Source organism: Eriocheir sinensis, chromosome 46, assembly GCF_024679095.1.
Source record: "Eriocheir sinensis breed Jianghai 21 chromosome 46, ASM2467909v1, whole genome shotgun sequence".
Lineage (NCBI taxonomy): Eukaryota > Metazoa > Arthropoda > Malacostraca > Decapoda > Varunidae > Eriocheir > Eriocheir sinensis.
This window is the reverse complement of record NC_066554.1, coordinates 690,001-715,000: the sequence shown is the minus strand read 5'-3', so window position 1 is coordinate 715,000 and position 25,000 is coordinate 690,001. Positions and strand designations below refer to the sequence as shown.

Genomic DNA, 25,000 nt, shown 5'->3' with positions numbered 1-25,000 from the left:
ATTTCTAAAATGGAGCACATCTTGAACCATTTTCCTTTTACTGAAAACTTCATCTTAACTCTTAGGGCACATGAGGCCATGCACATGGTTTGGTAGGTAAGCTATTTCTGGCCATGTACATGGTTCAGTTAAAAATTCGCACTTGTTTCAAGCTGGCCTCCAGATCTCTGCCATCTTCAACACCCAGCCAATCAGAAAATTAGGATTTATTTACATATTACTGAGCCAGTGTGGTGGCAGTGATGTAATATTTCACATTTGGTTCTATTTACGGGATTTCGAAGGAAAACACTAATGAATTATATATCCTTTGAGATAAATAAAGGTTTGAGAAACATATAGTGTAAGAATGAGAGATGACAGTGAAGTAGAGTGCAGTAAGCAGTGCTGAATCCAAAAATCACATTGGTTTTGTTCAATCAGGTCAACTTTTCAACTTGCTCAAGCCACGAACTCCATGGGGGTCCCCCTTGGCCTCCTCCACTCAGGATTGTCTCTTATAGAGACATACAATAAACTCTACTGTAATTTATGTAACTTCTTGAAGATATATAGTCATTGAAACCTCACTTAACAATGAAGTTTCCGCCACTTCCTTTTTCAACTTCAGGTACTTCAGTATATCATACCATGTGAATTATTTTCTAATGAATTATTTTTTTCTAAAAATGGTGATTAAAATATGAAATGGGTATAAACACTGGATCATAACTGCAAGCAGCAGTTCAGTTGATAAACAAAAGACATTCTGTTGATGGTAGGACTGGGCAGGTACTGGTACCAGAATGCTCAGTACTGGTATCAACTTCAGGTGCTTTAAGTCTATCATATCATGCGAATGGACTCTTGCAATGAGCTCGACCTGCCACCTGATGGTTGTCTTGGAACTACAATAAAAATTATACATACAATACCCTCTCGAGTTTTGCAATCCTTGAGTTTCGCGGTTAGTCCTAAATTCTTACCATCCCGACTTTCACGCACTATCACCCCGAGTTTCGTGTTGCTTTGACATGTACGGGTCACGCCTACTTTCCATCGGCGTCACGCACGCTACCCTAAAAGGTATAGTCCAAGAGCTAGGGGGGGGTTTAATCACCCGTATACTTTACTTGTGATTAACACTACAAATGGTAAAATGTATATGAAATAAAGAAACCTCTGTTGTAAAAAAATAATTCTGAATCTCTTTGTTACACAGCACTCACTCGACAAAACTTACAAAATAGTAAGTCAAACCTTACCGAGAGAGCTGCGAGTCGTCCATAGAAGCAAACGTGTAGGCTTCAGTGATGCCATTGACTGCCAAGAAAATTACATAAAAACACTGGGCTCGCATGAGTGGTGTTCCACCACCCTCACTCAGCTGAGCACCTCCATAAAGCTGTAAAAAAAAAAAAAAGTGACACAAACATTACTCTGATGGAATATCAAATATATAATCTGCATAATTCTCTCAGATATTTTAAATAATTGTGAGTTATGAATTGTTCAACCTTCATATATCACATGTAGTTACATGTAGTTATTCATTTTTGTCTGACACGATACATTTCTGGATTGTAATTCCACTGAGCAAAATTTTAAAAACTAACGAGTGGCTTCCTCTGCTGTAAAAAAAAAAATAAAAAAAAAAAAAAATAAATAAATAAAAAAATAACTGCATTCAGTTATTTCTGCATCAGCAAACCTAAACATACCTGTAAGACCACACGTGAGTAGGACCAACCAAAGGTGATAATTATGAGGCTCACTAGCACTAAGTTGTGCAGAAGAGAAGACAAAAACTTCACACTCTCTGCAATGCATTTCTGGAAAGAACCAATGAAATTATGCTAAACAATACATACAGGCTCAGGGAAACTGGAAATGTAATTACTGTTTATTAGTGATTCCAAAACTCAGTGGTATATCACAGCACTGTTTTACTGTTTTCTTAACAATGGAGAAGCAAGGACACAACAGATTATCTAATGACAAAAGGAGAGGACATACAGTTAACCAACTGTACAGTGATGCCAGGAGAGGAATATTTGACAGAACACAAGTTAATGTGTGCAGATATGAAGGTAAGGACATGAAAAGACCAAAAAAGAAGAAAAGGGGAGAGGAAGATAAAGGTGATGAGATTAAAAGATACTAACATAGGGAGAGACTTTCGGAAGAAATCGGTAGAGAGAGTTGGTGGAGTGGAGAGTGGATGAAAGGGCTGCAGTACTGTGTTTACAGAGGTAGCTAAGGAATTCTGTGAAGCAATTGGACATAAACAGAAAGAAAGAGAAACATGTCAGTGGTGTGAAGATGTGAAACAGGCAATAGCAGAGAAGAAGAGGGCATTTAGAGGGTGGCAAGCAGTTTGATCAGAAGGCAGCAAAGGATTCTATAAGAAAAAGCCAAGACAGGCAAAGCAAGCAGTGGAGGCAGCAAAGGCAGCACTCTAAAGTGGAGCACACCTTGACTCACTCTCCCTTTGCTGACACTTCCATCATAGGAGATTTCTGTATTCACCACCAGCTTTGGCTTTCATCCTCTTTCACTGACCAGCCTGGTGAACAAGCTTATGCTCTCCTCAATGATCTAGAGCAGTTGGTTTAGCGCCCTACATGTATTCCCGACTGCCTTGGAGATGCGCCCAACATTCTAGACCTCTTCCTAAACTCTAACCCTTTAGCTTACTCTATTAAACTGTTCTCTCCATTCGGCTTCTCCATTCACAACCACACCACCGCGTTCAGGAGGACGCGAGTTCAATCCCCGCCCGGTGCCACCAAGCTGGGATTTTTCAGCCGCTGCCGAGTGGCTTAAAACTACCCACATGCTGTCCAGAAGACCACCTATCAACCCGGACTCTAGATTCTAGGATTAAAGATGAGCTCTGGGAGGGCAGCATGAGCCAATGCAAGATGGCGCCACTATAAACACTCGCCTGCGCCAGAACGGGCTGGGCCGACCATCAGGACCCACCGGGAAGAAGCCTTGGGCCAACCATCAGGACCCACCGGGAAAAAGCCTACCGGCCCTATAGGCCGCGACGTAAAAAACAAAAACAAAAAAAAAAACCTGTACAGCCTCTGGACCTACTGAACAGGCGGTGCTTCTGGAATTTTGCTTCAGCTTGGTGGGACGACCTGAGGATTTACTTTTCTGATTTTCCATGGAATGTTTACTGCTTCCATGAGAGAGACCCCTCTGTGTGTGCCCACTGCATTACGAAGGTGGTTATCTCTGGAATGGAGGCACACATTCCATGTACTTTCTTTACTCCTCATGCTAATAAAAAGCCTTGGTTTAATCACACTTGTTCTTGTGCTATCAAAGAGAGAGAGGTATTCTCAAAAGGTACCAGAGCCTTCACACTCCTGCTAACCATGATCTTTACATTTCTGCCCAGAATCGTACCATATCTACTCCTCGACTTATCGAAAATTCTTTCATCAATAGTAAATGCCAAAACCTTGCTTTTTCTAATTCTTCCAGGGACTTCTGACACCAAGCCAAAAACATCTCCAGTAATTTAGCTTCTTCATCTTTCCCTCCTCTCCTCGATGCACTCGACTTTCTACTCTAGTTCTTCCCTATACTGTCCAAATCCCTTATGCAAGAATTAACCAGCATCTTCATTCTTTCATCCCCTTCACTGGTAAACTCTGGAACAGCCTTCCTTCGTCAGTATTACGTCCTGCCTATGACTTGACCTCTTTCAAGAGAAGAGTATCGGGACACCTCTCCACTCAAAACTGACCTCTCTATTGGCCACTCATCTATACACTCTTTTATGGGGTGAGTGATTGACAGGCTTCTTTTCCTCACGCTTTTTATTTTTATTTTTATTTCTTCTCCCTTCAGCTGCTTTCTTTACTTATAAAAAAAAAGCAGCATGTCATGACAGGTGTAAATATATCAATAACACAGAGAGCAGGCAGAAGATGATCAGGATAGCAAAGCAGACGAGAAAGGAGAAAAAGAATGTTGTTGGAGCCACACATGTCAAGGATGATAATGGGCACATCTCGGCAAAAGAGCAAGTGGTGCAGAGACAGAGGAGGTATTTTGGGGAAGTATTAAATGGAGAAAACCCACATGCACTAGCAAGGAAGATAAAACAGAAAGCCCTGTGGAGGAAGTTACAGAAGGAAAGGTCAAGACTTGCTTGGAGAAGATGAGGAAAGGGTAGGCACTTGGACTATCAGGGTTGTCTAGTGATATAATTAAAGGTGGCTGGTAACATCGGTATTGCGGAGATAATAAGTGTTCAAGGAGGTGCAGAATGGAGAGGAGATGCTAAGTGAGTGAGGAGATAATTGAGGCGCCGCGTGCAATATCAGGGTAAACGTCAGAAGCTTCCCATATGGGAAATAAGGACATTAAACAAAGAAGAAAGAAGAAAGGCAATGTTTCTTCACCTGATCCTGCTCTGCCACTGACTTGCCACGTTCCATCATTTGGGCAAAGAATTTGTATGCAGCAGCTTCAACACTGCGAAACACGAGTCGTGCTGCTAAGGAGCCCAAGTTATTTACCACCTGTTGAAGAAGAGAAATGGTAACTTTAGTAGGAGGATATGGTCCATATTCTTAACCCGGTAGCAGCGAGGATCATGTTTCTTAATGGTCCCTCTAAGCGAGAAAAATGAGAAAAAATCACCTCTCACACAAACCATTTCATAGTATATATCACAGCATTTGTGATCAGTTTATTCATCATCTATTTTGGGGGGTTTATATCATGGCACAAATCTGGCCTGTCGCTGCAACACGGTAAAGCCACAAATTTGGCCCGTTGCTGCTGCTGGGTTAAACATATCAGTCTCCCATTACAACTATTTCCCAAGGCCACAGAGAAGACTAACTGAGTTTTCATGGGTGATTTTCCTGTTGAAGGAGCAGAAGTTGAAGAAAACTATCACTAGGATCACAAAACAGTCCATGAAAAGCCCAACAACTTCTATGAGAGGGTTTTCAAACTAGCGAACTGAGATATTGATATGTTTAAAAATACGGGCTTAAGACTTTTTTTAACTGCCACTGTGTGAATGCATGTATATTCAATAAGGCGTGAGTTAATGTGAGGCAAGCTTCTAAGAGAGTTGTGTTTATTGCAGTTTGCACTATATATAAGTTCTATTTCAATGGATTTCACCTCCTCAACTAGGGCTACAGTTTATAGACACAGTACTGGGGCCAGGAGGGAAAAGCCAGCCTTTCTCTCTTTAGATGGAGATGGATAGGTGGGGATGGATAGAAAAATGGATACATAAAAGATTGACATATGAAGAGACAGAGAGAGAGAGAGTCTTATCTTTCTTTCGCACTGCCTTATGCCACGTAACACTTGCCTCCACTCTTTCTCCCAAATACAATATAACAGGCTTCAACATAAAAAGATTAGTTTTTCACAACAGTTTTCTGAAGATGACAAACCACAGGAAACAGCTACAAGCCTGGCAGACTAATTTTAGTATGACATATATCAGGGGTGGCCAAACTTGCTCAATGTAAGAGCCACAAATGATAAAGTTGAGGCGTTTGCGAGCCGCAGGACATGAACAAAATTTACACGTACGTTTGTATTGTTACAAAATTTACACACACTATCGTTTCAGTTTGTTACAAAAAATGTATATAAATTTTAAGAAATGCATATTAAGTGCAAAAATATTTATTCATGCATCTAGTTTTCAAACTGTTAATTTGTATTAGTATGAAAACAGGGAAACTATCAGGAAGGAAAAATCCTGAAAAGCAAGCCTTGACCATATTGTCTGGTGAAGGTGGGGCGTGTACCACTGATGTTACCGATGAAAAGGGCTGTAGAGAGGCACAGGGAAAAAGACAAAGGGTGGAACAACATGATATGGAACAGTAGAGTGAAGCAGAGGGACAGGGTGGAGTGAAGGGGCAGAATGAACAGCAAGACCTACCGAGTCAGAAAGATAGAGCTGACGAGTGTGAAAAGTAAAAAAAACGCAAATATGATGAAAGCTATATCGCCTTGGGGTTTACATGGATTGGTGATGCTGAAAAACCAAGTCCACAATGTGTTCTTTGTAGTGAAGTTCTAGCTAACAGCTGTATCAAGCCCTCTTACTTACGTCTCCATCTGCAAACTAAACACAACAACTTGAGAGACAAGCCAGTAAATTTTTTTCAAGTGCAAATTAAAAAATTTAAGAAAAAAACAAACAACTATTGGCATCATATTCAGGTATTGAGTCACAGAAGGATGCTCTATGAGCATCATACCTTGCTAGCTACACTTAAGCACAAAAAAGAATGTCACACACGACTGCGGATGATGTATGCTTGCCAGTGGCAAAAGACTTGGTAAACTACTTGTTTGGGGGAAAGGCAGTGAAAAAGTTGGATATGATTCCACTTTACAACACTACTGTGGCCTGCAGCATTGACAGTGTGTCTACAAACAATCTCTGCTAGCTGATAAGTCATGCCAAAGACAGTGAGTTTTACTCCCTGCAGATTGATGAGTCAACAGATATTACAACTCTGGCTAATCTTTTGGTTTATGTTCGTTTCGTATATAATGGCACAGTTCATGAGGAATTTTTGTTTTGTCCGTCTCTTGCCACTCGTTCAACTGGAGAAGACATTTTTGATCTTATCAACAATTTCATGAAAGACAATGGGATTGAATGGAAGTGCTGTGTAGGAATAAGTACTGATGGAGCAATGTCAATGACAAGGATACATAAAGGGCTTGTAGCTTTTATCAAGAAAATTGTTCCTTCAGTTTCCTGGTGAAGCGGCAGAATTTATTCTTTACTATACTCCAACACGACCTTGCGTGTAATGAAACACACGAGAAATTAATCCAGACAAGGAATGGTTTTGCAGGCACCTGGGATCAAACCCACGACCAGTGAGATGGGAGAGCCACTCTTTAACCAGTCGGCCAAAGAGGTGCCCCACTCGAAGGGTAAGTTATAGGAGGCTCGCCCATAAGGCAAGTCGCTGCACTACACTGAGATCACTGCTGCCAGCTGAGCTGCTGTCTGTTCTTAAATGCAGTTAAAGTGGTCACCTTCATCAAAGCTTGCCCAATGAATTTAAGGATTTTTAAAGTTCTGTGTAACAAAAAGGGCAGTGAACATGAGACACTACTTTTGCATACAAAAGTGCGACGGTTATCCAGAGGCAAAGTTCTGACAAGACTTTTTGAGCTTCGATCTGAAGTTCAACAGTTTTTTGTGGATCACTAATTCGATTTGTCTTCCCGCCTGCACGATAAAAAATGGCTGCAAAAACTTGGATACTTGGCAGACATTTTCTTAATGTTGAATGAAATGAACTCAAGTCTCCAGAGTGTCAACTCCACAGTGTTTACCACACAAGACAAGGTCGAAGCAATGATAAAAAAAACTATCATTTTGGTTAAGATGTAAAGAACCTGCTCCATTCATTGTTTTCCACTGCTACATGACTTCAATGAAACAAGTGAAATCGTCTTGAAAAAGCGCATGAAGTCTGATTCTTGAACCTCTTAAAGTTAATTAAATGTAATGATAATATGATGCATGCAATTACAGGTAAGCGGTAGCAAAAATGGTGGTGGCAGTAGGAGGGGGGTGCATGGACTCGGTCATATCCTGGAAGGTGGTACGTGGCTTGCAAAGTTTGGGAACCGCTGCCCTAATCCATGTACTTCGGCTCATGTTACCTTGTACCCTCAGGTGTAATAATAACAGTAGAGGTTACAACAGTAGGACAGGTTCTTCTCTTTAGCTTCATACATCTCAGTAAGAGTTTACACTACAAGAAATATGAGACATGAAGCCCAGAGTGTGCCTCAGCCTCACTTTCTTTACATGCTCATAAAAAATTAATAGGAGATAAAATATAATATTCATTACAATTCACTGATTTATATCTCTTAACCCCTTGACTGCAGATTTCCTACAAGAAGACATCACTAAGCTACAGGAATGGAACAAAAAAGTAGCTGCTACAATTCAATGAAGAAAAATGTAAAGTCATGCACCTTGGGAGGGGATATCCAGCATACCAATACCACATGGGAAACACTCCACTATCCACCACAGAGGCAGAGAAATACCTGGAAGTATATGTTACCAGGCTACCAGTGAAAGCCAAATCTGTGCCAATTGCAGTGGATGGGTTAAAAGAGCATGACTAACCTGGTAGACACCTTGTTGAGCCAGAGAAATAAGTTGAAAGAAATTCATGAGGTAGAATTCTCCTTCAGTGAGTGCCTCTTTCAACCATCCCTGACGAAAGAAGCTCCAAGCTAGCCTTCCAAGCTCCGTGTCTACACTTGGCTGTCAATATATTATTATTTCTCAAACACTGATCAGTACTGTAATAGAAAATTTTAATTTTATAATAAACTAAATCATTGAATTAAACTGTCATTTAATTAACAACAATAAAAAATTAACTTTCATATTACATGTGTAATGCACACTACCAAAACTATGTCTCGACTTGGCAAATGTGAATGAGATGAACTCACCAACCAAATTCCTTGCTCCCAGGATGGAAACAACTGGCCCAAACTCTTGACTGGTAATTTTTCAACTTCTTTTTTTCTGTGCATAACATAGGCAAAGAAGCCGTAATAGGAGGCAGTGTACATCACTGAACCACAAAGATGGCTGATGCCATATAGAAGTACTGCCTGACTTGGCCATTTGAAGACAAAGGTTGCCAGAAGTAGCGAACGCAGGGTTTGCATCATCCCTTCAATTGTTACCTATGTAAAGACAACACAAAATATGGATTAATAACATTCTTGGAGCATATTACATTACATCACAAAGCTTAGTGGTATCATTTAGCAATGGCTTTAAGGAGTCTGGGGCCTAACCAGATATAGTGATGTAAAAAAATAGCACTAAATTAACACAGTTTTCCATGGCAAATGACTCTCTTACCCTTGTCTTGGTCCACATCTGTAGCTCTCCCAAAATATATGGAACTTCTGCAGCAACTTCCACCACAATACTGCTCACTATGAAGAGCACTGTGGTCTCATAATAAGGTGCAACTGCATGAGGGGGGTGGATCATCACATACGACCACACACACCACCCCAGGCAACCAACTGGTATAGATACTACCCACCTGCAACATAGAGCAAAAGTAACATGTTAACTGGTGCACTACCAACATTTACATATTACAAACAGGTGCACAGATACACATCACCATCACTATTGAACAGGACTGCATTGCATTTTAACTGATCGAATAGAAAAATGTTGAATATTGAACCCATTTTTCCCATAGGAATGCATAAATTTAGGGTAGTTATGTTCCTAAGCATCTCCTTGATACCCCCCCTAAATATTATAAAGTACTTTACATGTAACACAATAATACGGAGGAAAAATACAGTACATAATATGTACTACCAGCTGGTGGATCAGTCAGCTAACAGGAAGAGGGAAGAGATGAACATTTTGTTATTCAATAAGGACACCACACAGACTAGTCACAATTATGAGGTCTAAAGTGCATAAGGAAAATTTCCTGAGCTACTAAGTAAACACTGTACACTGTACGAGCTTAATTCATCACGGAATTTTGCTTGCAAACCAAAGTGAATGCACACTGAAGTGCTGAAAACACAAAGATCACACGCTAGAGCACAAATGTAAGTGGACACAAGCACACGGGTGCTACCTCTGTGAGTGTACAACATGAACTGAGACCTCACTCCCATTGTTTAGCACTCTGAGCACTCTCATCTTGCAGCAAACACAGGGAACCCATGCTCATGTCTTCCACTTGTACAAACAGGATGTTCATACACCAAGTCACTGCTCATAAACCAAGGCATATTTAGTGAATATTTTTGCTCATAAATCAAAGCACTTTTAAAGTAAGGCACTCATACACGAAGGTATTACTGTATTAATTCTGAACAAATGAAAAGCAAAACACTGAAATGGGCAATATTCCATCTATTATATATCAAATCCGAGCCGGGAGACTTGCAATTAACTCATTTCCTGCGTTATGACCCGGCGGTGGGTTATCAGTTGTTTCTATATAGAGGTGTATGACACACCTCAGGGTCATACAGGGGGTTACACTGATATCATGTTTCTTTAAATACACGTAATAAGTAGGAAATTGCATGATTTGGTAAATCTGCAATTGTTAGTAGGTATAGGATGGCATAATAAAACACTGATATATAAAGTACATTACAGTTTATTTTTATTTTATCAACTAAAGGTTTCAGGGGCCGTGTTCCCCTGTTTTTCGCAAACAAAACTTTAACAAAGCGTCGGACAAGGATGTTATTTTGGCAGTGGATGTTTGAGACCCCGACCTAATGGGCAACCAAGACGGCAGCACTGCCGTCTCATCTATCTCTAAGGCTGAACTCTTCACTCAAACTTTCTGTAACAACTCCACTCTGGAGGATTCTGGGCATATTCCTCCTACTCATCCCCCCTCTGACTCCATTATGCCTGTTATTAAGATTCTTAGGAATGATGTTTTCTATGCCCTCTCTGGCCTCAACTCTCAGAAGGCTTATGGACCTGATGGAGTGCCTCCTATTGTCCTTAAAAACTGTGCTTCCGTGCTGACACCCTGTCTGATCAAACTCTTTTGCCTCTGTCTATCAACATCTACCTTTCCTTCCTGCTGGAAGTACGCCTTCGTACAGCCTGTGCCTAAGAAGGGTGATCGTTCCAATCCCTCAAACTACCATCCAATAGCTTTACTTTCCTGTCTATCTAAAGCTTTTGAATCAATTTTTAACCGGAAGATTCAAAAGCACCTTTCCACTGGACCACTTCTAACCTTCTATCTGATCGCCAGTATGGGCATTCTACTGGCGATCTTTTTTAATTTTTCTAAGGCTCCGCCTATTGCGCTGGTAGGCTTGCTTGAGGAGCCTGGATGGTATTCGGCCCCATCCTGTCATGGTGGAGGCAAGCGTTTATAGTGACGCCATCTTCTCTTGGCTCATGCTGCCCCCCGGAACTCGTTCTTGATTCTTGGACGGTTTCCTCTAGAGTCCGGGTTGATGAGTGGTCTTCAGGACAGCATGTGGGTAGTTTTAAGCCACTCAGCAGTGACTGAAAACTCCAAGGTGGTAGCGTGGGGATTCAAACTCGTGTCGTCCATCATGTGGTGAATGTGGGCCCAGCACACTACCACTTCAGCCACCGCCTACTCTCTTAACTGATTCTTGGTCATCCTTTCTTAGCCGTTTCGGTGAAACTTTCTCAGTTGCGTGAGACATATCGAAAGCCTTCGATAGAGTCTGGCACAAGTCTTTGCTTTCTAAACTGCCCTCTTTCGGATTCTATCCTTCTCTCTGTTCCTTTATCTCCAGTTTCCTTTCTGGCCATTCTATCTCTGCTGTGGTAGACTTTCACTGTTCTTCCCCTAAACCTATTAACCTCTTCAGTACCATGACGCAGTATATGAGTCATTTCATCTCTCGAACCATATCCTAGAGACGCTGTATGTGCGTCATGGTCATTGGACTATTCTACGTAGTCTGTAAAACCAGGATATGGCATGGAGGTTATGTTTTGTCTGCTTGTATTGAAGGGGTTAACAGTGGTGTTCCACAGGGCTCTGTCCTATCACCCACTCTCTTCCTGTTATTCATCAATGATCTTCTTTCCATAACAAACTGTCCTATCCACTCATACGCTGACGACTCCACTCTGCATTATTCAACTTCTTTCAACAGAAAACCCTCTCAACAGGAATTACATGACTCCAGGCTGGAGGCTGTAGAACGCTTAATCTCAGACCTTACTATCATTTCCGATTAGGGTAAAAGGAGCCTTGTGTCCTTCAGTACCTCAAACACTCAATTTCTCCACCTATCAACTCGACACAATCTTCCAAACACCTATCCCCTATTCTTCAACACCACTCAGTTGTCACCATCTTCAACACTAAACATCCTCAGTCCATCCTTAACTCAAAATTTTAACTGGAAACTTCACATTTCCTCTCTCACTAAATCAGCTTCCTTGAGGTTGGGCGTTCTGTATCGTCTCCACCAGTTCTCCCCCGCACAGTTGCTATCCATATACAGGGGCCTTGTCCGCCCTCATATGGAGTATGCATCTCACGTGTGGGGGGATCCACTCACACAGCTCTCTTGGACAGAGTGGAGTTTAAGGCTTTTTGTCTCATCAGCTCTCCTCCTCTTATTGATAGTCTTCTACCACTTAATTTCCGCCGCCATGTTGTCTCTCTTTCTATCTTCTATCGATATTTTCACGCTGACTGCTCTTCTGAACTTGCTAACTGCATGCCCCCCTCCCGCAGCCCCGCTGCACGCAACTTTCTACTCATGCTCATCCCTATACTGTCCAAACCCCTCATGCAAGAGTTTACCAGCATCTTCATTCTTTCATTCCTCACGCTGGTAAACTCTGGAACAATCTTCCTTCTTCTGTATTTTCTCCTGCCTACGACTTGAACTCTTTCAAGAGGAGGGTATCAGGACACCTCTCCTCCTGAAACTGACCTCTCTTTCGGCCACCTTTTTGAATTCTTTTTTAGGAGCAGCGAGTAGCGGGCTTTTTTATTTTTTATTATTGTTTCCTTTTTTGTGCCCCTGAGCTGTCTCCTTTGTTGTAAAAAAATAAAGTAAAAAAATAGCCCTGGACAATCTTAGCATTTTATGAAATTACAAGCAATGATAGTTATTGAGCCCTCTGAGAGAAAAAAATATGTATTAGCATGAATATTAGGTGACATCTTCCTGAAAATCTTTCAATGAAGTACATTTTCAACTGTTTTACAAGGTCAAGGTCACTGGCAGCATGATAACAAAGGAACTACATATTCCCTACTCACCCAATCCATATCAAGTTGATCAGTCTGTATATTTGACCAGATCCCTTTGAACTGAGGGCAGCGCGCCTGAAAGCTTCCCGGGATAAGAGCAGCCCTGTAGCATACAGCAAATGCAATCGAACTGTCATCACTGCAAACACCTCATGGCTTACGTGGCGTATGATAAATGCATTCAGTATGAATGACATGATGCGCAGGCCAACCTAAAGACAAAAAAATCAAAGGAGTGTTATTCATAAAACTTTGAATTGGTAGAACGAACATCCTCATAGTAGGACAGTATCCAATATATTTCAGTGGATAATGTAACACAAAATTAGACAATCAATAGACAATCATGGATCTTTAGCTTGTCATCTAGGAAATAGGCAGGTAGACACCTGCAAAAACAGGCGTTAACCACTCCTGGTGAGGCATAAATGGGAGGCGAGAGGGTGCTGCAAGCCTAAGACCCTCCAGCATCCTCACTTCCCATTTCCCTATTGTCTCATCAACACCAGAGTAGTTCAGCATACTCTCTAAAAGCCAAAATTCTCTCACTTTCTACACCAAACTACATACATGTGATACACACCTCATCTTGATTATGCAGTTCAGTTCTGGTCACCTTACTAATGAATGGATAGGTATCAAAATGTTAGAATCAGTACAGAGAAGGATGATTAAGATGATTCACTGGTTAAGAAACTTAAACAATTAAACTTGCATTCTCTAGAACAGTGGATCCCAACCTATGGTCCGCGGACCGGTGCCGGTCCGTGGCTTATGATTTGCTGGTCCGCCAAATTGCTTTACTAGTGACTCTTTATTTTGTTCATGATTTAAGAAAATAATAATCTGTCAAAGCATTTTTTTTCAAATAAGTAGTTATAATGAAATAAAAATTGAATGAAATGTTTAGTATGGTGTAACACCCGCCAGACAGACGAAGAAGAAAAAGAAAGAAGAGAGAACGAGAGAAAAGAAGAAAGATAGAAAAAAGAGATGAGGAGCTAAAGCGAGCGAAAGGGAGATTGGATTTCTAATTTGATTTGTAAGGTATGAGATATTATGTTTTTAGGTACATGAATCTATCACCATGACAGCTAGTCTTTTCCATGTCTACTGTAGTACTAAGTGCTGCAGTTAGTGTAGTATTATTCCCTCATGGTGTCCATTTGAATAATTTAGCCTTATAATCACTTTACTTTGTATTATGTGAAACTACATTACATGGTATTGTCCCACTGAATTTTAAATTGTCAAAAAAATATAATATGTATTTGGACTATATAAATGTCAGTGTATGCTTAGATCTATGCCTATGGTACTGGTCCGCAGAATTTTTTTCATTTGCTCGACTGGTCCGTGGCTTTAAAAAGGTTGGGAACCACTGATTTAGAAAGCCGAAGGGTGCGAGAAGACTTGATCAAGGTTTATAAATAGATGAAGGGCTTTAACCCCTTAACCCGGGATGACGACATATGTCAACATTACCTAAAAAGTCCCTCACCCCGGGTGATGACATATGTCGTCCTACCAATTTTTGAAAAAATGCGCCAATATTTGTGGCTTCTATGAACATTCTGGGAGTGGAAAATTCCATCATCCATCATTCCGTGCACTCCCGCCTGCTTCCCACCCCCTCCTTACTCTCTGTCATCCCTGTTTTGCGCCCAGCACCAACACATGCACGGCCATGTACCGCTACCCCGGCACTCACTCACTCAGTACACTCACTCAGTACGAGTGACACATGGCAATCGTGGGCACGACAGTGAGGAATACAATGTGTAAACAGCTTGGTGTGGTAGGTATAAAAACACACAAAACACATAAACAATGCAACGCAACACGTAAACATTGGCAAACAAACAGACGGGGGAAGGAAATGTACATGTTTTTTCAGTTTTGTCGTGAAAATTACAATAATTTCTGTTTTAGGTGTAAACAATGACATTCCAGTGCAAACAATGCGTTTTTTTGTATTTCTACGCTCTGTAAAGGGGCCATAAGTCATGAATGTTCAATTTGACACCGAAAATTACAACTTTTTCACAAAAAATTCATGCAAACAAAAAGCAAACAACACTTGGAAATCTTTTTTTTGGGTGTTTCTTGGTTGATAATGATACCACACACTCATATATCATGAAAAAACAGAAAAGTTTTTCAAAATTCGATGTTTTGGGGGGTGTAAACAATTATCATGGGCATAAACAATCACCATTTGTGCATTTCTTCAATGGGTAAGGATAGCCAAACAACGGTATAACTCACATATGTCAGTTTTACCTCTTCATTTCATACGTATCGCGTAAACAAGTCGCTGTTTATGATGTAAACAATGATGTTTGTTTGCCATTTTACCTCATTTATTGCTACAATACACTTACAGTCACAAGCAATGGAATGATGTTTTTTTCATAAAAAAATGTACAATAATCCACTAAATTTAGATGTAAACACCCCGTAAACAGCTTTTCTTTTTCTTTTTTCAGGCCAGCCAACTCTGCAAACAAAGTGTTCTAAGCTAGTACTGTTTCACAGAAAAAAAAACATGTGTTTCCCACATACTTGCCCCACTTGTTTGTGCAAACAACCAAAATTCCTTGAGTAAAGAAAGTGATACTGTGTATATATGAGCCCAGCATTATATAAATAGCTTTGTGAGTATGTGGTATGTCCTGGCATGCTCGGAAGTGCCAATAAATGGGGGGCAAACTACCCTTGTTTTTCCCCAGTCTTCTTCATTGTCCGCGTACATATCTTGAAGTCCAAGATATGTACTTTCATATGCCTTTTGGTTTATTGCTCTAGGTTAAATATTTTTTTTTGGCGAATATTTTCCCAAGGGCAACTTTTGCCCAAATATTCCAGGCTGCATGAGCAGCTGCCATGAGGAACTCAGGATGAGACGGAGGCCTGCATGGTGACTTGCTCAGAGGGACCTCTGGGGCATGATGTGGCAACACACCCCTTTGGCATATGCCCCAACTGGCTGGTTGATTTTTTAAGAAAAAAATACGATCCCAGCGAAAGGGTTAAACATTGTTCCCAGAGAACAAAAACATCAATAGTGACATAGATACTTACTTGGAATACGGAGAGGACAACTTTTAAGGGGGCTTACCTGTAATATGGTATCATAAGTGGCTGCTACAAGAGCTCCCTTTTTCAGTGACTGGACATCAGTCATTCTGCTTGTATGATCTGTAAAAATATACAATACTACATAAATAATTAAGAAATATCTCCTGGGTATCTGTTGTCTTATAACAGCACATTATACAGTTAGTTCTGTGTTAAAGGCAGGACTGAATTTCAATGTGATTTTCAATATGCCTAGCACATTCTTTCCTTTTAAGCTTTCTCCAAATGGATGGTTGCAAAAACACACACGTACGCCATTTCTCATACAGTTATTTTTAATCAACCCTGACTTCAGTGACTTCGGTCATGAGGAGCACTGGGGGGGCAGCATGGACCCATCAAGTCATACATCACGGCAGCCACTATAAATAAAATTAGTCTGCATTACTAATGGACTGGGGCCATTCATAAGGCCCCTCAAGAAAGCCTGCAGGCACTACAGGCAACACACACACAAAAAAAAAAAATAGTAAATTCAGGCCCCAGATCTGTGCCGTTGTTTGAGGGTGCCATAGTTTTGAATGCCGGATAAACGAGGTTCTACTGTAGTATGTAACATATTTGACGGCTTATAAGATGCACTTCAATTTGGGCAGGTATTTAAAAAAAATTAAAAAATGGGTTTACTCTACGAATGTCAAGTGAAGGCTTCAGATGCTTATTAAATCCCAATAATTTACATTTAAAAATCTTAATATTTGCTTGGACCTACCAGAACTGGTCTTTCTTACAGACTCAACAGTCCTACTTTGAGACGAAAACAAACATGCTGTAGACAGCGACACTATTTGAGGGGTAATGGGTATACAGTTTTGGGTCCCTGGAACTGACCTCTTCAATCCAGTGACATATATGTATGTCATACTATAATTAGCCTACCATTCAAGAAAACAGACCTGTAGCTAACCAGACAACCTAACTTAACAAATTCTAGCCTAACCATACCTGACTTGTGCTTTGCTGCCAAAATGCAATAAACAGAAATTTGCGTCAACATAAACCCCCCAGACTGCATTTTAAGAAATTAATATCGTACAAACGAGTGATATGTGATGGAAAGCAATACAGAAGTAGCCTATACTATATGTGCACAGAGTACGGGGAGAGATGAGCGTAAACTCCCCATCGCCCCTGGCAATAACAGGGCAGCATGAAGTGTATCACATATTGGATAATCTTAGGAATAGCGGCTCCTAGCGGGTGCACATTTAGGGCACGGTATGGTGGTTATTACAACATTTCGAGCACATACGACGTGGTTTTGACAAGCGGACAGGCGTGTTTACGTCACAAGGGGTGTATTTTTCCACGCTGCACTCACAGAAATATAATATAACACAATGTCTCAGCATTTACCTCATGCAAGATGGTTATGTTTAATTCCATATTAGCTCACAGTATTTCATACAGCACTGAGGAGACCTTCATAGTTGGATGGGTGTACTTCTATAATTTTACCAAAGTTTGTAGGTGATAGGAGGAAAAAAATTCGTGCTTTCCCCAGATTAACCTTGCCACGGAAACGGTCATCAGATGATTGGCACGCTAAGACCAGTCTGAATAAGTGTCAACCATGTAATTATTTGGTATTATCCAAGAGGAAATAGGTTCCTTTATTTTGCACAGTTGCGTACATCTGGATCTGGACGAATAATGCGCAGGGCACCTGTATAGGTGCATAACACACATACATTCAATGGACCTTTTGACCCTGTAATATCAAGAGACTTTCTTACATTTAGGCCTTCTCAGCGATAGGCACGGTGACGCGTTGGACTGGTTGTATATTTCTTTTTCAGTTCAGACTGTTTATGTTGTTCTCAGGGCCGCGAAGATCTGAGTTCGGACTGTTTACAAGTTGTACTGTGGTGTGGACGGACATCTGCCATTGTAACGGCTCTCCTTTTAGTTTCGGTCCGAGTAATCGATTTAGTTATAAGATCCGATTTTTTTATAAATCGACTTAGCACAAAACCCTGACCTGATCGAGAGAAACGGGTGTCATTTTCGGATTCAGCGGTGCAAATTTGTCCTAAATCAGTTGAATAAACTTAGACAACTTACAATTATTTTTTGGAACCCAGTGTAATAGTATATGTTTTGGTGGCAGCAGAACTTCAAACAATATTCAGACTATTAGGATACCATTTGTAACTACAGTGTCAAAAGGTAATGTTAAAAATATACAGTGCAATGTTATCCGTAAGAGGTGAAAAAAATAACCATCGCAGAAAAAAAAGGGTGTGCAATGATTTTTATTCATTTATTATCTCTTATGTCAAAACTGACAATATAAAGACTTAGACTTGAAGACGTTGTCGGTTTCACTCCTTTGTAGGAACATGTGGCCAGGTTGTTGAGATACATCGGAAGCAGATTACATACTTATTTTTCCCTTTGAAACAACTTCAGGGAGAGCTCAACGAGAAGGGCAGCACCACCACACAAGCACCCAAGGATAAGAACAAAAAAAGGCCCTTGGAAGTGCTCTAAGGTGAGGACCACAGTGCCTCCGAGGCTGTCACTCGTCTCATCGTCACCACTTTCACGCATCCTTTCCAATCGCCTGCTGATCTGCTCCTCGAAGATAATGAACTGCAACAGATCAGGGTAGATTAATTTTACAACAAGACTTACAAGACACAACAAGAACTAGAGAAAGCAATAGTAGTTGTAGCGGCAGCAGCAGCAGCAGTAATAGTAGTAGTAGTAGTAGTAGTACATAAAAGTAGTAGCAGCAGCAGCAGCAGAGGTAATAGTAGTATTTGTATTAGTAGTAGTAGTAGTAGTAGTAGTAGTAGTAGTAGTAGAAGTTACAGCAGTGATAAAAGAAGTACTGTAGTTGTATTATTAGAATTAGTATTAGCATTAGTATTAGTATTAGTAGTAGAATTATAGTGTTATTGTTATTCTTATTCTTATTCCTCTTATTCTTATTGCAAGAGGCGCATCAGGTTGAGAGGGAGGAGTGCGGGCGCTATAAGCTGCCTGCTCAGCGGCCCCCGAACACCTGGGACGCCGAGAAAGGAAAAACAGAAGTGAATGCGATGAGAGAGGAGGAAGAGGACGAGAGAATTTAGAAGATTATAGAAATGGAGGGGAAGTAGGGTAGGGTTAAAAATAATATTTTAAAATGCACTACAAGCAAACATAAATAAATGAATAAAGAAAAACAATTAATAAACTATGAGCGTCATTTACGCAACAATTTATAGACCTAAAAAAGCATAACAAATTAATAAATCTATAAGCAAGTAAATAAATACATATACTATGAATCACATGAAAAAAATAGAATTAAACAACAACAGTACTCATACATAGCATATATATTATTTATAGTAGAAGAATTTGTATTCTTAGTAACGTTATTATTATAATTATCATTATTTTTATCGTTATTATTATTTCTATCATTTAACTATTATTATAATTATTATTATTATTATTATTATTATTATTATTATTATTATTATTATTATTATTATTATTACTATTATTATTATTTTATTTATTAATATTTATTATTATTACTATTATTACTATTATTATTATTATTATTATTATTATTATTATTATTATTATTATTATTATTATTATTATTATTATTATTATTATTATTATTAGTAGTAGTAGTAGTAGTAGTAGTAGTAGTAGTAGTAGTAGTAGTAGTAATAGTAGTAGTAGTAGTAGTGGATTATTATTATTATTATTATTATTATTATTATTATTATTATTATTATTATTATTATTATTATTATTATTATTATTATTATTAGTTGTGGTAGTAGTAGTAGTGGTAGCAGTAGTAGTAGTAGTAATAGTAGTAATAGTTGTGGTACTACTACTACTACTACTACTACTACTACTACTACTACTACTACTACTACTACTACTACTACTACTACTACTACTACTACTACTACTACTACTACTACTACTACTACTTTTTTTTTTTAAACTACGGCCTCCATCCATTAGAGTTGCGTTGTGAAAGGTATCTTTCCTCATAGTCTTTTACAAAACAATTCATTGGCCCCACCCCGCCAATGACTGTGGCCGACAATCATCTTTATTTAGTGTTACAAACATTATTAAACATATTGTTCTTAAGCTAACAGAGCTTGTGGTTGATACGTCTATCAACGACCGTCGCCTCAAAGTTCAGGTCGGCAATGTGGGTGGTTTTGGATGCAGGTGACCTGGTTCCTCTCAGGCAGGCCAAGGCTGATCTCAGGAGGGAGAAGACAGCCTGCATCTCATCCACCCGACCACACTGCTTCTCGGCTGCTGTTTCTTATCCTCCAGTGTTTCCTCCAGCGTTTACAATCACGACAAACTTAGTGACTACTACTACTACTACTACTACTACTACTATTCCTACTCTTCCTCCTCCTCTCACTACTACTACTACTACTACTACTACAACTCACCTCAAGCCACTTCTCCACCAGGCCCGCTCCCACAACTCGGCTTATCAGCTGGTCCATCCTGAAAAACATAATTAACTTATCGGATATATCCTAAAAAAAAAAGATAAAAAAATCGTATTTTAATTTCAGCAACAACAACAAAAAAAATCCTCATTTGCTCTAAAACTGTTAGACGAGCAATTTGCTAGTTGTTCATGTATATGTATGAAGTCACTTTCCATCATATCAAATCCTTGATAAAAATTTATCTATCTGTTCATTATGTAATCCTCTTCCAGCAGCCGCCAGCGTCACCTGGCGACAGACACACCTTGGCTTGTAGGGTGCATGTTGCTGCAGGGGCCACGCAATCCTCTCCTGCAGCAAATGGAAGCCAGGAAAGTGTACGAGGGGCTGGCCCGTGGTGTCGGTGAACTTGACTGCCACTAGGAGGCGTGTGGTGATACTATTGTCCCAAGTGGCCAGCTGTCCTTTCACTACTTCTTGTAGGATCCCCGAGAGGGAGTCCCGCCATTGCACTCCTTCCCGGAGAGCTGTCAGCACGGGATCCTTAGCTTGTTCCAGAATTGCCTCTTGCACCCCACCGAATGACACCTTCGAAAAATATATCGGTTGTATCTTCAGACAAATGAAATACATGCGTTCTACTGATTATTGTTTTGGTTAATTAAATAGTTATCAACATGAAGGAGCTAACGGCAAGTAAATGAAAATGACCACCTAGAAGCCTCGACGCCTGACAGTCTGTCATATATTGTTTACTCGGGCTGTCAGATAAGGGACCGATCTCACCTCTGATCTAATCTTATATATTGTCCTTTATGTAATTAAAGAAAGACGGCAAATTAGTTTTACAGTTGGCAGCAATATTTTCTTCAAAGAGTGCAAGTTTATTATTTTCAGAAAAGGAGACAGTTCAAGGGCGTGAAAAAAAAAGAAAACAATAATGAAAAAAAAAGCCCGCTACTTACTGCTCCTGAATAGCGTACAGAGTAGTGGCCATAAAGCGAGGTCAATTTCGGGAAGGGAGGTGTCCAGATACCCTCCTCTTGAAATAGTTCAAGTCGTAGGCAGGAGGATATACAGATGAAGGAAGATTGTTCCAGAGTTTACCAGCGTGAGGGATGAAAGAGTGAAGATGCTGGTTAACTCTTGCATAAGGGGTTTGGACAGTATAAGGATGAGCTTGATTAGAAAGTCGTGTGAGGCGAGGTCGCGGGAGGGGGGGAGGCATGCAGTTAGCAAGTTCAGAAGGGCAGTCAGCGTGAAAATATTGATAGAAGATAGAAAGAGAGGCAACATTGCGACGGAATTTAAGAGGTAGAAGACTATCAGTAAGAGGAGGAGAGCTGATGAGACGAAGAGCCTTAGACTCCACTCTGTCCAATAGAGCTGTTTGAGTGGAGCCCCCCCTCACGTGAGATGCATACTCCATACGAGGGCGGACAAGGCCCCTGTATATGGATAGCAAGTGTGCGGGGGAGAAGAACTGGCGGAGACGATACAGAACGCCCAATCTCGAGGAAGGTGATTAAGGGAGGGAGGAGATATGAAGTTTCCAGTTAAAATTCTGAGTTAAGGATAGACCGAGGATATTTAGTGTTGAAGAAGGTGACAGCTGAGTGTTGTCGAAGAATAGGGGATAGGTGTTTGGAAGATTGTGTCGAGTTGATAGGTGGAAAAATTGAGTTTTTGAGGCATTGAAGGACACAAGGTTCCTTCTACCCCAATTGGAAATGGTAGCAAGGTCTGAGGTTAAGCGTTCTGCAGCCTCCAGTCTGGAGTCATGTACTTCCTGTTGGGATGGCCTTCTATTGAAAGAAGTTGAATAATCCAGAGTGGAATCACCGGCGTATGAGTGGACAGGGCAGTTTGTTATGGAAAGATCATTGATGAATAAGAGGAAGACAGTGGGTGATAGGACAGAGCCCTGTGGAACACCACTGTTAATAGGTTTAGAGGAAGAACAATGGCCGTCTACCACCGCAGTGATAGAACGGCCGAAAAGGAAATTGGAGATAAAGGAACAGAGAGAGGGATAGAATCCGAAAGAGGGCAATTTAGAAAGCAAAGAATTGTGCCAGACTCTATCAAAGGCTTTCGATATGTCTAGGCCTCTAGGGCAACAGAGAAAGTTTCACCAAAACGGCTAAGAGAGGATGACCAAGAGTTAGTTAAGAAAGCAAGAAGATCGCCAGTAGAACGCCCCTTGCGGAACCCATACTGGCGATCAGATAGAAGATTAGAGATAGAAAGGTGCTTTTGAATCTTCCGGTTAAGGAGTAATTCAAAAGCTTTAGATAGACAGAAAAGTAAAGCTATAGGGCGGTAGTTTGAGGGATTGGAACGGTCACCCTTCTTAGGCACAGGCTGTGCGAAGGCGTATTTCCAGCAGGAAGGAAAGGTAGATGTTGATAGGCAGAGACGAAAGAGTTTAACTAGGCAGGATGTCAGCACGGAAGCACAGTTTTTAAGGACAATAGGACATCAGGTCCATAAGCCTTCTGAGAGTTGAGGCCAGAGAGGGCATAGAAAACATCATTATGAAGAATCTTAATAACAGGCATATAGGATTCAGAAGGGGGTGAATAGGAGGAATATGCCCAGAATCGTCCAGGGTGGAGTTCTTACAGAAAGTTTGAGCGAAGAGTTCAGCCTTAGAGATAGATGAGACGGCGGTGCTGCCGTCAGGGTTAAAGAGAAGAGGGAAAGAGGAAGAGGTGAAACTGGAGGAGATATTTTTGGCTAAGTGCCAGAAGTCATGGGAAGAATTAGGAAAAGCAAGTTTTTGACATTTTCTATTTATGAAAAAAACTTTTAGCAAGTTGAAGAACAGATTTGGCACGGTTCCGGGCAGAAATATAAAGATCATGGTTAGCAGGAGTGCGAAGGCTCTGGTACCTTTTGTGAGCTGCCTCTCTATCTTTAATAGCACGAGAACAAGGATGATTAAACCAAGGCTTTTTAGCATGAGGAGTAGAGAAAGAACGTTGAATGTATGCCTCCATTCCAGAGACAATCACCTCTGTGATGCGCTGGGCACACACAAAGGGGTCTCTCTCCTGGAAGCAATAATCATTCCACGGGAAATCGGAAAAGTACATCCTCAGGTCGTCCCACCGAGCTAAAGCAAAATGCCAGAAACATCGCCTCTTCGGTGGGTCCAGAGGATGTACAGGAGCAATAGGACAGGATACAGAAATAAGGTTGTGATCGGAGGAGTCCAACGGAGAGAACAGTTTGACAGAGTAAGCAGGAGGGTTAGAGGTAAGGAAGAGGTCTACTATGTTGGGCCGGTCTCCAAGACGGTCGGAAATACGTGTAGGGTGCTGAACCAACTGCTCTAGTCGTTGAATAGAGCAAAGTTGTAGGCTCGTTCACCAGGCTGGTCAGTGAAAAAGGATGAAAGCCAAAGCTGGTGGTGAACATTGAAATCTCCCAAGATGGAGATTTCAGCGAAGGGAGAGTGTGTCAAGATGTGCTCCACTTTAGGGTTCAAGTAGTCAAAGAATTTAACAAAGTTAGTAGAGTTACGTGAGAGATAAACAGCACATGTATTTAGTAATAGAATGCCAGATGGTAGAAAATTCAGAAGAGTCAAGGTCGTGGGCACGAGAGCAAGTGATGTCGTTGTGCACGTAGGCGCAACATCCAGCTTTGGATTGAAATTTAGGATATAGTAGGAGGGAACAGAGTAGAGATTGCTGTCAGTAGCCTCAGAAACCTGTGTTTCGGTGAGGAAGAGAAGGTGAGGTTTAGAGGAGGTGAGATGGTGTTCCAAAGAATGGAAATTAGAACTAATACCGCGAATGTTGCAGAAATTGATAAGGAGGAGGTTTGAGGAGTTATTAGGACACCTCTCAAGTCGGCAGCCAGAAGGGGAGTCCTCCCTGGGGGAATTTGTGGTCCTCCCTTCAGGTGGGGTTCGTTTATGTGCCATTTTGAATTTCAAATTTTGGGAAAAGGTGTGAATGTAGTGTGGTGTAGAAAGAGAGAGGATCTGTCTTTAGAGAGCATGCTGAACTACTCTCTGGTGTTGATGAGACAAAAGGGAAACGGGTAGTGAGGACATGGGAAGGGTCTTTGAAGGGCTTCAGCACCCTCGTCGCTTCCCATTTATCCTCACCGGGAGTAGCTTACGCCCGTTTGGTAGGTGTCTTCCTACCTACTCCTACCAAGGAGTAATTACATTTATTGACATACAAAGGACGGAGGTTATCATTGACATACAAAGAATGCAGGCCATCAAATCTGAATAAGAAGCGGTCATATTTAGATAGCCAGACGGAAACGGCGCGGGTCCAAATACGGCCGCCCTGTGTTTTTAAACACAGGGCGGCCGTGCTTAGATAACCGGGCGAGTTTGGACGTCACACCGATTCTGTCTATTCATTTTTTGAAGCATCCTGTAAAAATACTTCTAAGTCAGTAGTCAGTCTTACCTTGGCCCAGCCAATATCAGAGGTGACGAGCTGTTGTAGGTTTTCGATTGGTTTTTGTAGCCCCGGCGTGATGAGAAACGATGTTAGGGACGACGAGTAGGATATTCCCACGATCATAGAGAACACAAGCCAAAAACCGAAGAACACACGGCCAGCAGCTATCATTATGTCT

The 25,000-nt window shown here is 40.9% G+C and overlaps 2 protein-coding genes across 6 annotated transcripts in view; both read right to left on the bottom strand.

The window, feature by feature from the left end:
- Positions 1-17,841, bottom strand: part of LOC126980968 (protein RFT1 homolog) — a 20,193-nt gene extending 2,352 nt beyond the window's left edge. Inside the window, exons 1-10 of one of the 4 annotated variants that reach the window (XM_050831464.1) lie at positions 17,690-17,794; positions 16,244-16,315; positions 15,934-16,013; positions 12,822-13,024; positions 8,909-9,098; positions 8,488-8,727; positions 8,153-8,293; positions 4,404-4,523; positions 1,701-1,811; positions 1,245-1,384 (exon numbers count right to left, since the gene is read on the bottom strand). In XM_050831464.1, coding sequence (XP_050687421.1) covers positions 1,245-1,384; positions 1,701-1,811; positions 4,404-4,523; positions 8,153-8,293; positions 8,488-8,727; positions 8,909-9,098; positions 12,822-13,024; positions 15,934-15,999 — 1,211 coding nt within the window. In that variant the 5' untranslated portion in view covers positions 16,000-16,013; positions 16,244-16,315; positions 17,690-17,794. The other 3 variants (XM_050831462.1, XM_050831463.1, XM_050831465.1) reach the window with 3 other exon arrangements.
- A 409-nt stretch (positions 17,842-18,250) lies between these two features.
- Positions 18,251-25,000, bottom strand: part of LOC126980965 (glutamate receptor ionotropic, delta-2-like) — a 104,672-nt gene continuing 97,922 nt past the window's right edge. For both annotated transcript variants that reach the window (XM_050831452.1, XM_050831451.1), the window contains 4 exons: positions 24,829-25,000; positions 20,697-20,980; positions 20,387-20,444; positions 18,251-18,548 (listed from right to left, as the gene is read on the bottom strand). The exon at positions 24,829-25,000 is cut by the window's right edge and continues 14 nt beyond it. In XM_050831452.1, coding sequence (XP_050687409.1) covers positions 18,339-18,548; positions 20,387-20,444; positions 20,697-20,980; positions 24,829-25,000 — 724 coding nt within the window. In that variant the 3' untranslated portion in view covers positions 18,251-18,338. The remainder of the gene's footprint in view (positions 18,549-20,386; positions 20,445-20,696; positions 20,981-24,828) is intronic.